The sequence below is a fragment of the Gopherus evgoodei genome, chromosome 12 (genome assembly GCF_007399415.2).
Source record: "Gopherus evgoodei ecotype Sinaloan lineage chromosome 12, rGopEvg1_v1.p, whole genome shotgun sequence".
Classification (NCBI taxonomy): Eukaryota; Metazoa; Chordata; order Testudines; family Testudinidae; genus Gopherus; species Gopherus evgoodei.
Genome location: NC_044333.1, coordinates 5,687,839 through 5,703,962, shown reverse-complemented (window position 1 = coordinate 5,703,962; position 16,124 = coordinate 5,687,839). Strand labels below are relative to the sequence as shown.

At 59.6% G+C, this 16,124-nt stretch overlaps 1 protein-coding gene across 3 annotated transcripts in view; it reads left to right on the top strand.

Moving 5' to 3' along the window:
* FHOD1 (formin homology 2 domain containing 1) overlaps nt 1–16,124 on the top strand; it is a 63,837-nt gene that overhangs the window by 34,655 nt on the left and 13,058 nt on the right. For 2 of the 3 annotated variants that reach the window (XM_030581364.1, XM_030581366.1), the window contains exons 6-14: nt 391–485; nt 2,809–2,920; nt 6,907–7,001; nt 7,271–7,414; nt 8,311–8,540; nt 9,034–9,141; nt 10,278–10,301; nt 12,739–12,792; nt 15,188–15,318. In XM_030581364.1, coding sequence (XP_030437224.1) covers nt 391–485; nt 2,809–2,920; nt 6,907–7,001; nt 7,271–7,414; nt 8,311–8,540; nt 9,034–9,141; nt 10,278–10,301; nt 12,739–12,792; nt 15,188–15,318 — 993 coding nt within the window. The remainder of the gene's footprint in view (nt 1–390; nt 486–2,808; nt 2,921–6,906; nt 7,002–7,270; nt 7,415–8,310; nt 8,541–9,033; nt 9,142–10,277; nt 10,302–12,738; nt 12,793–15,187; nt 15,319–16,124) is intronic. The other variant, XM_030581365.1, reaches the window with a different exon arrangement.

Here is a 16,124-nt window from a genome sequence, read left to right as displayed (position 1 = left end):
CATGTCTTTTGACAAGTTGGGAGTTTCTCTGGGAACAAAAGGTCATTAGGATGACTTTGAAGAAGGTCCCTCCCTGGTACTTAGCTATACAAATTAACATAAGGCCATTTGCTTGTTCCTTCGCCATTCACAGTACATTTCAAAGAGAGATGAATACCGAGATATCCCATGTTTACAATTCATTGAAGTGATAAGATGTTCTTTTGACCTCTGAATATCAGAATACAGCATATAGACAGGGACTGTTGATTGTGTTGTTGACCCTGCTCATACCTATGTAAATACACAAAAACACAAACATTCTCTCCCCATGTGTCTTTTAAGGGTTATTTGTTGTGCAGGCTGTTTAACCCTTTCTAGCCAGGCGTCGCACTGCTCTTTCCCTCACAGCGCTGAGCCAGGTCATGCTGTTCGTGGACGGGATGTTGGGTGTGATCGCGCACAACGAGACCGTGCAGTGGCTCTACACGCTCTGCGGGAGCTTGGTGAGTGAAACAGCGAGCATGCCCCGCCGCAGCTGCACCCCTTTGCACTGGGCCATTGCTGCCTGCTCCCAGCCTCTACTTCCTGCTGCTTTATTGCAGCTGGGATTTGTCAAGGACAGGGCTTTCCGTGCAGTGACATTGCACTTTCCACGAAGAAGCGTGCTAGGAGGTGGGGCTGCTGAGTGCTCCTGCACTCCCTGCTCTGAATCCTCTCTGCGTGGGTAACCTGCCTGCTCGCTCATCCCCAGTGCCAGGCCTGTGCCTCGCTTCCCGTCCAGCTGGGCTCTGCACATGCTCGCTGAGGGCAGGTTAAGCAATGCTCTGCCCTGGGCCATGTTTGGGGTCTTATTATCTATATACCTACCGACGTCACGCTATGGTGGCTGTGTGCACACGTATTCCAGAGCAGATCTCCTCTGAGTGATGGTCCCTAGCTGTGTTCCACACGTGGGCATGTATGCGCCATGCACCGGCATTTCTTCAAAGCAGTGTCCATAGACCCGCACGTGTGCAGCAACTCGCCTCGTGCTCCCAACCGACGGTACAAGAGGCAGTGCGGGTCAACGCCTCTCCAGTTCCCTCTCACTGCCGCAGGGCCTGAGACCTGTGATTCAGGAACTGCGTCTCCTGCCCTCGCTCCTTCTCCATCAGCGACGAGCATCACTGGTGCCCGTGCTGTCTGGGTGAGGCACGTGTCTCTGCCAAGTGCCGGGTGTGTAAATCCTTCTGCCCAGAACTGGAGCTCCGACTGAAAAAGCTCCTGATGGAGGAGGCTATGCGGCCCGTCTGTGACCCAGGCCCAGGGGACATTGTCAGTACCACCTCGTCTATGTAAAGACTGTCTGGCTGTGTCAGACAAACCGGGCCCTTCAGGCATTTCTACTGGAACTCCTTGGATTCCAGGTCCTACGGTGACCTTTGTAACGTCAGAGGATATTTTCCTCCCCTACCTGCAGTCTCCACTCCTGACCCAAAGCAGGAAGGATTCTACTAGGCTCTGCTACCTGGCTAAATGGTGGCAGTTTTCAGCTTGATACTGTGGACATGCCATTTATCCATGGCAGAAAGGTTGTGAGGACAAGCCGTATCCTCACAAAGGGTTTCTAAGTCAGTTTCAGGAGGCATCTTAGAATGCTACAAAACAGCAAAGCTTCCCCCTCGTGGGCGTATCACAACTCGCTCTGTGTGGGCACAAGCTGCCTCCCTGGCATCCTTCTCGGACATCTGCAGGACGTCGACGTGGAGTTCCGTCCGTGCTTTCATGTCGCACTGTGCTCAAACTGTCAGCAAGAGCGGAGGCCGCCACAGGGGCGGCAGCACTTCTGCTGCCAGCTTCCTCGCACCCTTTGGTCTGAGCCCTGCTTGTGCAATACACCTAGGGGCCAGCCCTCGAAGTAGTAGTGGTGGTTACTTACTGTAACTGGCGCTTCTTTGAGAAGTGTGGTCCCTATCTGTATTCCCCACTCCGTCCCCTCTGCTTCGCATCCACCCAGAGCAGCATTGACCTGCCCTGCCTCTTGCACCCACGGTCAGGCGCGCGAGCGGAATTACTGCACAAGTGTGGGTCAGCGGCCATGGCTCTGAAGACATTCTGGACTCGGGTGTGTGGTGCTCACGTACCCACGTGTAGGATACCGATAGGGACCCCATGTCTCGAAGAACCTCCACTTTCAGCCAGTAACTTCCATTACCCCACTTGGTGTGTTTGAACAGCGTGCCCAGGAGGGCTCGCCGGCACTCAGTCGTTTCCTACGTACCTAAAGGATTCTGGTAAAGGGGGTCCCTTTAGGGGCCTTTCTCTTTGAACCAGAAGCTGTAGAGGTGCCCCCATTTCCTGCTGTGAGTGGAGTTTGACACTGCAGGGACAAAATGTGCCCAACTGCAGGCAGAGAGAAGCTGTGAACAAGGCTGGCCTCTCTCAGGCCACTTGGCAGAGCCACCTGGCAGGTTTCAGAGGAGTAGCCGTGTTAGTCTGTATCAGCAAAAACAACGAGGATCCTTGTGACATCCTAGAGACTAACAAAAGACAAAGACACAGCAAGGGCTAGAAGCGCTAGCTCGGTCTAGGGGCTGCTTCTGCTCCGGCCAGCACCAGCCCTTGGAGTTTGTTCTCTGTGTGGCACAGCTTGCTGGCCGAAGTGTGGTCCTGACCCTGACCTGCAACAGCCTGTCTGGCACGCAGAGCATTGTGTGCTGGGACCGGACCTCTCCCCTCTGCACCAGGCCCCGGGTAGCTGCTGTTGGCTCTGCTTTCTGGGAATCGGGTGCGGGACAGTGAGCTCCTCACTCGCCACCCCTTTAATACGCCCCTCTGCCTCCCCAGTACCGCCTGGTGGTGAAAACGGCCCTGAAGCTGCTGCTGGTGTTCGTGGAGTACACGGAGTCCAATGCCCAGCTCCTCATCCAGGCTGTCAACACGGTGGAGCAGGCTAGAGGTGAGCGTGGCAGCCCCCCGTGCCTGGGGGAAGCCGCCTGGCAGGCTGTGAGCTGCAGTGTGCAAACACTCGGGATTGAAATAGGGGTGCCCTGGATGGGTCCCCTCAGGGAGTCCCCCCGCAGGCCCCCTCCTTCACAGTAACAGCGCACACTGTCATCAGAGAGACTCGGTCGCACTCAGGCCCTGCACACTGCCCAGGCCAGCACTGGAGGGCAGGCCAGGGGCGTGGGGCGTGGCTGGTACCCAAACCCTCATGCTCCTGCGGCAGGGATTTGGGTGCATGCGATTCAGAAGGCTCGGCTATAAACGTCCCATCAGGCTGCACGCTGGCTGAGCCGGTAGAGGAGGCCCAGCGGCTGCGTAGCACTGTGATGTTCTGGAGGCTTAGCAGCAGCTCTGTGCTTCAGATGGAAACTTGCTGCCCTCCCACCGTTCCCTTCCCGGCCTCGGCCCACCCTGCTGCCCTGTCTCGGTGTGCTCTCTGCCCAGAGCCGGCCCTTGGGGCAGCAGTCCTCTCTCCTGGCTGCCCGGCCTGTGAGCTCCCCATCCAGCCTGAGCCTTGGCGTGCCGGGGGCTGGGTTGTTCTTTTAGAAGACAGCTGCCAGGAGACAGGAAACCTGCCACCGTAACTCTGCAGCCTCCTGCATGCGTGCCATGAGAGCCGTCTCTCTTCCCGGGGCACGCCACCTTCCCCAGCAGCGCGCACCCATGCTGCTGAAGCAGCAGCTGGCCCCTGCCCTGGCGAGCCGTGCCCAGGCTCTGGATAAGATTGTGACCCCCAAGGGGGGCGGGATGGGCCTGTGGGCAGGAAGAGATCAAAGTGCTGCCCAGCTGCATCCTGCAGAGGGTGACTAGGCAGGGATGCCCCAGGCTAGGGGCAGTGTCTCAGGCTGGAAAGGAAGCTGCCAGTGCTGCGTGTGGTGCTACAACGACCTCTGGTGGCAGGTCAGGGTATTGAAGGGTCTGTCCCAGTGGTAAAGTCCAGGAGTCTGGTGGCACCTTAGAGACTAACAGATTTATTTGGGCATAAGCTTTTGTGGGTAAAAACCCCACTTCTGCAGATGTCCCAGTGATGAGTGTGCCCTGTGATCGGCGCCAGGGCGTGAGCCGCCACACTGCACCGCCAGGCTCCAGTTACCCGGTCCGCACTGGTGCCACACTCACCTGTGTGGCGCTGGGACTTCTGGGGCACGTCCCAGGCCGCTTCACGCTGCAGTGAGTGAGATGTTCCTTCCCAGGGAATGGTGGGGGAACGTGGAGGACTGTCCTGGGCATGTGGGGGGAATTGTGGGAAAGGTGGAGGACTGTCAGCAGTCACGTGGCTTAGCCTGGGTCCTCTCTGTGAAGTGGGCCTGTGACCAGCCCCAGCGAAGGCAGAATTTGAGCTCTAGCAACAGCCAGGCCGGCTAGCCTGGTTTTACAGCAGCAGCACACTGGAGTGAGAGGGGGATGGAAGGGGCGACACCCCGGTTAGAGCCCGGGTTAACTCTGCCGTGAAGACAGAGGAGAAGGGGAATAAAGGTTGTGTAGGGATCCTCCTTCTGCAGGTGGTATCTCCAAGGTGCAGGCTGTGCTGGGTCTCTGGTAACAGATGGTGCTTGGGCACCTCCCGTCACACCAGGGCCGTGCGTGTCCTGAAGGCGGCAGAGGGATGCAGGGCCATCCCAGAGAACACCTTGGTCTGAACTGGCTGGCAGAGAGCCAGGTTCCAGCCTAGGGTGGCATGCTGCAGGGGCCGGCAGCTCCCGGGGGCTCGCGGCCATTCTCAGGCCAGCCCCACGGAGAGCACACTGCAGTGTCCTGCTGGGGCGGGACAGGCGGGCAGCTGTGGGTTTCTCTGCTGCTGTTCCCTCTTGGTCCACTGGGCTCTCTGAATTTGTCTGCGCTGGGGAGGAAAGCCGAGCCCTCGCAGCAAGGGTCCAGGGTGTGGGGTGGAGACTGCTGTGGCAGCAGTAGCCTCCCACACAGGTGGAGCCCTGGGGATGGAGAATAGCTCCCCAAGCTGTTCTGGGCTCTCGGAGGGGAAGAAACGGAGCAGTATCGCTCCAGCTCCCGTGCTCTGCAGCAGCGAGATCTGTGAGCCCCCAGCGCTGTGAGAGCAAGGAGGGTGGGCAGCAGCATGAGGAACCTGGCTGGAATGGGAGAGCTTCTCCCCTCTGTTACATGTGTGCCCCCAGGCTCCCTGTCATGGAGCCGGAGGAGGGGTGCAGCACCCCAACTTTTAATCAGTCCCCACGAGGAACCCCCTCAGTGTGCCAGCCCCCAAGAGTCCCTAAGGGCAGGCCACGCAGCCTCTCTGGCTTCCTCCATGAGCTCTGCCTAGCAATGCCAGCTGAGATAAATGCCTGGTCAGAGACTTTCACCCTCCTCAGGGTTCGAAGCACCTCAGCCTGTGACACCAGGCAGCTGGGGCTATAGTCACGCAGAAGACAGCATGGGGAAGCCCTCAGGTTAGCAGAGAGAAGCAAAGGTCAAGATGTCGTCCATCCTGGCCAGCCCCAGGCCTCCCTTGAACCATGATGCTGTAGGTTTCCTTTCCCCTTCTCTGCTCCTTCTTGTGTCAGTCCCAGGTGAGAGCCCAGTTCTTAGCACCCCCTGCTGCCACCTCTGCCCGTTGTCGTCCTGCCTCAGAACCTTGTGGAGCGCCCCCGTGCTCCAGGCCGGGAGCCTCCCACGGACAGGGGTCGATTGTTCAGTCATTGGGGTTTCCACTGTCTCTGTCAGGTCTTTCATTGATGTGGGTTGATCCCAGCCAGGCCTTAGTGACCCCTTCTTATCACCCCAGACAGCTCCCTGCTGACTCCCATGCATTACACTCAGCGCATAGTAGTACGAAGCACAGAGGGAAACTGAGGCGCACCAGACTCTCAAAAGTATTACCAGAATTCCCACGTTCATTGTTGTCACGGAGTTACCGGGCGATGCTCTGGAACTGCTCCCCACCAAGCCAGTCAGGACTTTGGGGAGCCTCCTCTCCCTTGGAGCAGACTTGTTCAGGGCAAGAAGCTCACACGTCTTCATCTCCTGGGTCTCTCCTTGGAGCATTCAGCATCCTCTGCCCCTCCGTGCGCTTCCCACAGCGAGCCCACCCAGGCGGGGTCCTGGGGAAGCCACAGGGTCCTGCACCCCCACTTCGCAGTCAGACGTGACTCTCAGCCAGCCAGTAAAACGGGTTTATTCGATGACCGGAACAGGGTCTAAAACAGAGCTTGTAGATACAGCGAACCAGACCCCTCAGCCGGGTCCATTCTGGGGGGCAGTGAACCAGACCCCGCACATCTACCCTCCACTCCTCAACCCCAGCCAGCTCCAGACTAACAACCCCTCTCAGCCCCTCCTCTCTGCTCAGCTCCTTTCCCGGGCCAGGAGGTCACCTGATCCCTTTGTCTCCAACACCTTCAGCTGGCACCTTTGCAGAGCAGGGGCCCAGGCCATCAGTTGCTAGGAGACAGAGTGCCAGGCATTTAGGTGCATTGTCCCTTTGCTCTTCAGCAATCACATGCCCTTATCCCACTGCCTAGATACTTAAGAACTGCATAGGGGACACTGAGGCACCAACACAGTATTCAGAGGAAACATCAAGAACATTTCCAGTTCGTCACAATTGTCTCCCCAACACTTGGTGTGCGACGTGCTGGCTGGACCAGTGGGTCCAGCTACTGTCCTCACATGGCAGTAAGCCCCACTCAGAGGCTCTCGGTGGATCTGTTAACATAGGATCCCCTTTCGGAGTTCTCACCTCCCTGGGCGCCAGCAGGCTGCAGCTCTGAGTTCTGGGTCTCAGGCGCAAAACTCTCCATGGGAGGTGCAGTGTAATGAGCTGGTGGGGGGCTCTGATGCTTCCTCGGGGGAGGGCTGGGGGAGGGAGGCCAGAGTGGGCTGATCTGCCTGGCTGCTGGCTGATAGGGGGCACCAATCACAAGGAGGAAGCCTGCCTGCTAAGGGACCCTGTTTGCCAGGCTAGTGGTGTTTCCTGTTTCCTAGGTGCGTATCCATGGTCCAACCTGGTTGCAATCTTAGAGGAGCGCAATGGGGCTGACACAGAGCTGCTAGTGTTCGCGATGACACTTATTAACAAGGTCAGTACCGCGAGGCAGAGCGGCCGCAGCACGGCACATCCCACCGACCCCCTGGCTGCTCAGAGGGCAAAGAACAAGCAGCTGGCGGCTGTGGTATGGAGCAGGTTTTGTGCATGCCTGGGAGTGGCCCCCATGTTCCTCCTTCCTCCCACCTCTGCTCTTCACCTGTGCAGTCCCACTCTGGCGCCTGGGCGGGGAGGTGTGGGCAAGAGGCCTGCTAGCCCCTGTGGCACAGGCTGGCCTGACTGCGTCCCCTTGGTGTTGCTCAGACGCTGGCAGCCCTCCCGGACCAGGACTCGTTCTATGATGTGACAGACTGCCTGGAGCAGCAGGGGATGGAGCACATTGTGCAGCGCCACATGCACAACAAGGGCCTGGATCCTGACGTGAAGCAGCAGTTTGCAATCTATGAAGTGAGTGCATTTCCCCTTTCCATGGGCCTCAGCCGCCTGCCTCTCCATCTCCCCTTCCCTCGGGTGCAGGCCAGGGGCTTGGAAGGACTTCCCTCACCTCCCCCTCCTTACTCAGGGGGTTCTGGGATTGCCCTGGCCACACCTACGGGAGCATCCTGCCTGCAGGGAGATGCCCTGGAAGTTGCACCGGAAGGTGAGGACCTTCCAGGTACTGACAGATGCTCCAGCCTCTCTGGGGCTGGGCAGGTCACTGGGCTGTTGGGACAGGCCTTGTGCTGCCGACCACCAGCATGTCCAAGCCTCCAAGCGCTTGGGCTCCTGAATGGGCTGGTGGAAATCTCACTGCTTCTCGATGAGCCTGGGATCACTGCCCCAAGCAGCAATGTTGTGTATCTCCCCCCAGCCGGGCGTGATCCAGGCCCCACCTCCCCAGCCCACAGAGGGGATGGAGAAGGTCTCTGGGTCACAGGAGGGATGTGCTGAGGCTGCAGTAGCTGAACCTCCCCCTCCCCCCCCCCCGTTGTCACAATCAGCATCCTGTGTGACGTTAGATGTTAGTCGCTCCCCGGGGCGGCTGATGGGTGCTGGGGGGTATTCATGCCTCTTGGAGCCGTTGGTTCAGGCTGTCAGCAGGTTCAGGCAGAGAAGGCAGCCTTGGTTCACGTAGAAGAGGCAGCCTTGGTTCACGTTTGTTTGAAGCTGGGAGGCTATTTCCATAGCCGTGAGGGCTAGAAATCTGTTGTGTGGTTAACGCCGTGGAGGCGGAATAGGTCAAGTGAGCAGAGGCAGGCAGGCAACAGCAGAGCCCGGTGGGCATAGGGAACTCCGTGAGTGCATGGGGTAATGGCCCTACGGCGGCTGGTAGACACGCTCTGCCCACGTGCTGCTCTCCGCAGAGCTCGCTCAAACACGAAGATGGAGTGGAAGAGCTGCCGCCGGGGGCGCGCAAGGAGCGGAGGAAAACAGACGAGAACCGGCGGGGCCGGCGCTCCTTGGGTGGAAACGTGGATGCTGGAGCCGGTGCAAGCTCCCCAAGCCCAGCTGTGGAGGACAACAAGCTGCCTGAGCCCTCCAGCCCCCCGAGGGAACCCACTGCCAAGACGGTGATGGAGAGCAGCCCAGCTCCGTGAGTACTGGGCATTCGGCAGGGATAGGCAGGCTGGCCAGTAGCTGTGTGCAGTGTGTAGGAACAGAGCTGGGTTTCCGTGCCCACCGTGAAGCCTTGGGTGTTTGGGGCAGGACTGTTCTGTGCTGATGAAGGGTTTGAGTGGTACTGCAGAGGCTGGGGCAGACCTGGGGCAGTGGGCTGGGCGTGCCCAGCCCAGGATCTTCATGTGGCAAGCTGTGATCTGCTCCATCCCCCACTCCTCAGGGCTGGACCTGCAGGGCTCCTGTCTGGGCGCTTGGCCTGGGTGGGCACCCTGGATGAAGTGTCTGCGGCAAGGCCCCGAGTCTCTGTCTGTGCCCCCTGCAGGTGAATGATGGGGTGCTGTGTGTGAACCATTGAAACGTAACAGCAAGAGCCTCTCTCGGTGCGTGCCAGGCCCTGCTGGCTGCATGCCTCCAAAGGGGAGCTGGCTTGTGGGGTGTAGGTTGAGTCTGCTCTGCTGCCGTTTCAGGCCCTGCTTCGAGAGTGTTTACAACAGCACGTCCAATGTGCGGCTGTCTGCGTCGGCCTCCCCGGAGGAGAGGGAGCACCCCAGCCTGGGGGAGAGGAGCGTTTTCAAGTGAGTTGCCTCAACTTGGCGGGAACTGAGGAGTGTGTGCTGGCCCTGGGGAACCCTTCCTGCTGGGGTACAGTGCGAGACAGGCCTGGGGGAGGCTCTGGGCAGGACACTGAGGTAATGCGAGTCTGAGGGGGCACCACGAGGCCAGAGGGACTGAGGCAGAGACCCCTCTTCCTTCCCCACTCCCTGTTCCATCCCGTCTCAGCAGAGGTACGCCAGAATGTGTCTACACAGCAAAATAAATGAACCATCTCAGCAATGAGTCTGAGCACCCAGGTCCAGTAACTCAGGCTGGCGCTGTGGGACTGAAACCAGCGGTGTGGATGTTCCCGCGTGGGCTCTGAGACCCTTTCCCCTCGCTGGGTCTCAGACTTGGTGCCAGGGGTTTCCTTTGCAGTGTAGACGTCCGCACGCTGACCTGAGCTGGGGCCGATCCATGGTCTCAGGCGCTCTGGGTGTGTTTCAGGCAGTGGGTCGGTGGCGCTGCTTAGCCCCCGGGCCCTTCCTGTGGGGGTCCAGGGGGAGCCCATCGACAGCCCATCCTTCTGGGGATGCCTGGGCCCCCAGCCTGCGCAAGAAGGGCTGTGTGTGACGAGGAAGGCCGGTTGTGGGTCTGGAATGGTTCCTAGGGCTCGAGAGCCAGCCCCCCCCGTGGAGGAGCGGGGTTCCTTGGGAGCTGTGTGGAGGGAAGCTGTCCTGGTGTGCAGGAGGGGTGTGTAGCGGATGGGCCAGCAGGAGGGGGCAGCACTGCGTGAGAGGGACGGCATTCTGACGTACCCCGTGGAGACACCACACTGCTGGGGCGGGGTTCCCAGCTGTTGCCCCTGTGCCCTGCTCAGCTGGGTGGAAGAGTCTAGTGGGTGATCAGTACCCTCCCAAAGGGGGAAAAGGGGAAGGCCCTCTGGCATGCAGCCAGCATCCTCCCCCCACAGAGTGGGGTCTCTGCGAATACTGGGATCCCAGCCAGCACCATGGGAATGGCCTGTCCACTCCTCTGCTGGCAGTGCCCCCGTGGGCTCAGATGAGGCAGGCTTGCTCCAAGTGGATGGGTGGCATCTCTAGCTCCAGCTCTCACGCTCTCTGCTCCTTCTCTCGGCACTGATTCTCCTCTGGCTAAACTTTATTTCCTTTTTCAGACTGCACCAAACTGCCCCTGTTTGGTAAGTGACACGGAGGCTGCGTGCGTGTGCATGTGACCCTTCCTGGCATGCTCCTCTCGCGTGCTGCTGGCTAGTTTCCTCTCCCTGCCTGTGGCTGCTCTGTCTAGGCCACCTCTCCCTGCGCTCCATTAGGCTGGAGCGTGGGCGCTGCACTGGGGTTTGCTTGCATGAGGCTCCATCTGCTGCTTCCAGGCCTGGGTCTGCTCTGAGTGCTGGTCACACGATTCTGTCCCTATTACATGCTATGCGTTGCTGGGCAGCACTTCCTGAGACTCCTTCGCTGGGCTGGGATCTACGTTCCACTCGGCAATCAAGGTCCCATCTTTCCTGATCACTGAGCCGGCCACATGAGGCATTATCCTAGGCTGGGGCCAGAGACCTCCTCTCGGTGCTGAGCTTGTCCAGGCAACTCCGCAACAACGCAGGAAACCGCTCGGCTTGTCTCTGCAGCACTTCCCCCCTCTGCCCCTGTCCTCTCTCTGCAACCTTGAGGGCCAGCGGAGCACCGTGCAGTCTGCCCCACTTCCCCTTGCCAGCATGTTGGTTCTTAGTCAGCCATCACGCCAGACATGGTGCGCAGAGCAGGCGGCGAGTGACTGGCTAGCTCACTGCTGGGGCGTGCGGCACGGCCTGGTTCAGGCCCATCCCTGAATGAGGCCTGAGCTGTGCACTCTGACTGCTGGGCTTACAGCACCATCCTCAGGGTTGGGATCTCTGTGAGAGTCCCTCGTGCTGTCCATTTGGGCTGGCCCCTTGTTCTGTGCCTGGATGGAGGGGAGCGGGGAGCTGACTGGTTATAGCTGGATGCCCTTGGGGGTTCAGGCATCGGGTTCAGCAGCTGGGCCTGCCCCAGGGCGTCACTAGAACCCGCGTTCCAGAGGCTGCTGTGCGTGGCTGGAGGCCAGCTGTGTTAATTGACAGCTCGTGTGCGGTGGCCGCCAAACTGGGTGTGAAAATGGCTGCCCTCCAAAATGGCTGCCAGGACGCCCTCTGGAAGTGTGGTGGGTGTGGGTGTGGGAAGGATGGCAACCCCCCACCCCTCCACAAGCCCTCGCAAAGGACTGGTCCATGCGTGGAACCCTATTCCTTGCCCCAGTGACCTTCGCTATGGCTGCTGCTGTAACGGTTGGGGGGGGGGGGGGGCACCTCTGCTGAGGGAGGGGACAACGAGACTGATGGTGGCAGCCTGTCGAGTGACCAGTGTACACTGTGCACAGGGGGCTGTCGGCTGGCCTGGGGGGAAGGAGGAGGACACACGGGTGCTGAGCCCCTCATCTCTGAGTGCAAGTGCCAGTTGGTCCCATAGTTAGTGGATCTTGCTTCTCCAGGCATGGTTGTCGGTTGGCCAGGGCTGCTGCGCGGCAGGGATTTTCCCAGTCTGCTGTAGTCTGGCATGCAGAAGTGGGCCCCATGCAGCGGCCGGGGAATGTCCCTGGACTGGACAAGAGGCTCAGAGCGGCAGCAGGGAGCTCCTATTGTGGTGACAGATGTAGGATATGTCTACACTGCGAGTTAGCCCAGGGTCCATAGAACATGACGTAGCAGAGCTGGGGTTTGCTAACCTAGGGCTTCAGCATCTACACTTGTTTGTAACCCCAGGTGAGGAGAGGTTGGGTCCCAAGTTGGGGCTCCAGCGTCTTGACTGCATTACGCAGGCCTGTGTGCAGCCACTTGTATCCCAGGCTGCCCAGCCTTTGCTCGTGGTGCAGTGCGGGGAAAACACGACTGCCAAGCAGACAAGGAAAGTCAGGCTGTGGGATATTTTTGGCAGATGCCCAGAGCACGAGTCCAGTGGGGCTGCGTCTACCCTGCAAAGCAATAGGTGTCGGACCCCGGGTCCTGGCTTGGACTCTGCCCCCTTATGGGACTCTGGGGTTGCTCAATTTGTGTGTAGGTGGAGGGCGGTTTCAGATGGAGGCTGAGTTCAAACCCTGGGCTTGCCTTGCAGTGTAGACATGCCCTTAGGGTACGTCCACACTGGCGCTGGGGGTGTGATTCTCAGGTCCCCATGCTTGCTCTGATCAGGCAAGCCTGGTCAAATACTGTCGCCGTGAGCAGCGGGAGGGGCTGCCTGCCCCAGTACAGTGCCAGCTCAGATACTCCAAACATACCTGAGCAGCAAGACCCTCACGCTGTTCCTAGCGCGCTAGCTCGGTCAGAACTGGTGCTGTATGTCGCCCTGAGGTGGAGCTGCCGCCTGCAGCCCAGATGTGCCTGTAGATGGATTGGCCTGGAGAGCAGGAGCTGGCAGCACAGGGGGGCGGTGCCATTCGCTCTGAGTGTGCTGTGCCGTTTGTGCTCAGGCTGGACCCCAGGGGCTGCCCTGACGCACGGCGCCGACGGAGTGGAGCTGAGAGGCGGCTGCTGTGTGGAAAGCATGCAGAAAGCATGGGCCGGGCCGCACTGGGCAGCGGTGCTAACTGCTCTTTTCTCTCAGGCGAGAGGAGAGCCCCCCTTTGCGTGGGGACAAGCCCGTTCTGAGGAAGTTTGAGTAAGTACAGATGTGAGCACATCTTTAGATGTGCCTTGGGTCCTGCTGGAGCCAGGCCCAGATGCCCCTGGAGCGGAGCAGGGCTCAGGTGTTGTTCTCTAGGGTAAATGTCACGTGGATCATGGAAGCTGGGGGCTGATTGGCTCCCACACATCTGCCTCCCCAAGGCGTGTGTGGCTGCACTTCCCTCCACCGAGCTGGGGGACAGCGCCTGTCAGAGCCTGGCTTGGATGGAGCGGTGCCAGGGCAGGAGCTGTGTCCTCCAGAGCAGAGGAGTTGGGCTGTGGAAAGAGGGGAGATTGGTTTCCTTGATTACCTCCAGCGTGCTTTGGGGGTAACCCACAGCGAGCGACAGACACACATTGGTCCCAGCCCTAGGAGGACCCTCCAGCCCTGCCTAGTTCCTCAGAGCACTTTAGCTTGGGAAGCTGCAAGCTTCAAGCCCAACATGTGCTGGAAGATTTTTAGTGTTTCAACCTTTCTGGGTGTCCAGGCTCCCTGGGCAGTGCCAGAAGCCAGTGGCTTTCGGAGCTAGAGCCCTACAGATTTCTATAGGGGCCCTTACCTGTCTGGGGCCCCTGGTTGCAGAGAGTCTGTGAGAGTCTCTGCCAGGGCAGGTGCTTGCCTGGCGGAACTCCAGAGCTTTGGGGAGCTAGGCGCCTACGTCTGTAGGGGCGAGCCGCACCACAAGGGCTGGTGTACAGCGCTGTGAATAGATTGTATCCCTTCGCATTACCTTCGAATCAGGCAGCTCTCATGGCATGAGCAGAAACCGACCTGCTGAATAGTAGGGAGAGCCGGCATGGGCGTCCAGGCCAGCTGGGCATAGGCTCTGCGGCGAGGCCCGTGGGTCCTTCAATGCTACTGTGTGCCAGCCACAGCACTGCGGTGGGTTCCTTTCCACGGAGACGTCAGATTGTCATGGCTTACTTCAGACAGGGAATCGGTTGGTCTGACCAGCAGCCCCGGGCTCTCAAGCAGGATGATTGCTCATTTTGCCCAGCCACCCCGTTTTCCATTCTGAGTGTGCCGCAGAGGTTTGCGTGAACAATATAGGGCTCAGACGTTGTCAGGGGAGCTGGAGACGATTTTTGCTGGCACTTTCGGCACCAGAGAATCAGTTTGGGACTGAGAGATGCACACATTAGCTGGGTATCTCTTGCTAATACGGTCAGCAGTAAAGTAGTTAACTCTGAGCCCTAATGATGACTGTTCAATTGTTAGCTCTGCAGTGAGGGGAAGGGGTGTCTCTCCAGGCTGAGCATTTGTTTCAGGCTGAACGCAGACTGGGGGGACAGCAATGGAGCTGCAGCTGTTTCCCAGGTCTCAGGGTGACGTCACAACCACTAGGGCTAGGGGCAGCTTCTTCCTCTGAAATCAAAGTTGGGTTTCTGGAGCACAATTCTGCGGCAAGTGGCACATTTCACAGCGAGTTCTGAGGCTGCAGGATCCGCAGGCCCTATGGGAACTGGCTCCCTTGTTTTCAGTTAGCCTGTGCCCTGGGTTTTGTTACATTCTTAGCTACCCCCAAGGCTGAGATTTAAAGCAAGCCGATGTAATGGCCAGGGAGCCCCGGAAACCTGAGGGGAGCCATTTTTAACATCTTTGAACTGCCCCCTGTTGAACATTTTCCTGGGTAACTTCTCCAGCCTGTCCGGAGAAGACGGGGCTGTTGACACAGAACACCAGGCGAAGGGAGAGTCCCTGCTCTGTTAAACTACCTTCAGCACACTCGGCCACCTTAACTCTGAAGCCCTTCCCATCTCCCCACTGACCTCTCGCATGCCTGCTTTCCCCATGGCCAGAATGCGTCCGCCTCTGGGCTGTGGGTGGCAGCTGCCAGCAGCACATAGCAGCCTGCCATTTTGCTGCACACATGGGTGGGGAGCGAAGGCAGCAGGATTTTAGCTGGGAACTGCAGTGTGACCCCGGCCCTGGAGACCATTTGAATCCCTAGGCAGGAAGACTGCACCATGCGTGTTGGCAGCTTTTGTTGGGGGCCTACGCATTGCGTAAAGGGGCTGGGAGTGTCAGAGGAGGCAGTGGGGTGATTTCCAGGGTGTGTCAGAGCTGAGCAGGACTCCTGGGTTTTCTCTGCCCCAGTGTGGGAAGGAGGAGCTGGGGACACCAGGGCGCGCTTGGAGGTCTGGCCAGGCCATCCTGGCGGCAGGAAGGGAAGGCTGCTGGACCTGGGTGGCTGTAGGGTACTAGCCTGAGACACACATGGCTCCACGTACTGTGAGGTGCGGTGCGTGCTCTGATCCAAGAGGCAGAGGGTGCCAGGCATGAAAGCAGTGCTGTCCTGGGACACGACTGCCTCTGCTAGACATGTGCAGTGTGGCCTTGTGCCCTGCCTGCATGCGGCTGGTCGCAGACATTCGACTCTCTTTTGCAGAGCTCGCTTCTTGGAAAACCTGGCTTCATCCCAAAAGGAGAGGTTATCTGCGATGTCCAAGGAGCGACTTGACATCCTCGCCGAAGCCATTCCAGGGGGTGGCCAGCTCAGTCCAGAGCCACCTCCACCAGGTACGCAGGTTCTGTGTGCCACCCCCAGCAGGTACGCAGGCCTTCCCCAGCCCAGAGGGGTGGTGTTCCACCCCCAGCAGGTCCGCAGGTCCCATGTGCCTGGTGCATGCCAGGCAGCCCGGAGGGGTGGTGTGCCATCCCCAGCTGGTATGCAAGTCCCGTGTGCCTGGTGCGTGCCAGGCAGCCCGGAGGGGCGGTGTGCCATCCCCAGCTGGTATGCAGGTCCCGTGTGCCTGGTGCGTGCCAGGCAGCCCAGAGGGGCGGTGCGCCACCCCTAGCAGGTACGCAGGTCCCGTGTGCCTGGTGCATGCCATGCAGCCCAGAGGGGCGGTGTGCCACCCCCAGCAAGCATTCCGCCCCTCACATCTAGGCAGCGCCACCTTGCCGCTGCCTGGTCATGTCCAGACCCTTCCCCCCTCGCCCCTTCCTGAGTGACCAGGAGCCAGGCTGCAAGGTCTCATCTCAGCCCCCTTCCTCCTGGGGCCCGTGAACACCTGGGGGCAGGGATCCAGCTCCAGTCCTGCTGCAGGCCTTGGCTCACTGCCACAATAGACATACTGGTCCCCTGGGAGTGTGCTCCGGACAGCTCGCTCCCGTGGGAGCGCGCACAGACGCAGCACATGGGATATGGGGCTGGTTGTGCAGGTACCAGCCAGGCTAGTGGCACCTCCATCCGTGTCTGTGAGAGCAGCCGCCAGATGCTGGGAGCCCCCTGTCCACGGGAGGAGTGGGACCTGCCTACTAGGGAAACTCCCCACCGTTGCGGGGACTTCACACACACCCTGGGGTGGGGTGTGATGACCCAG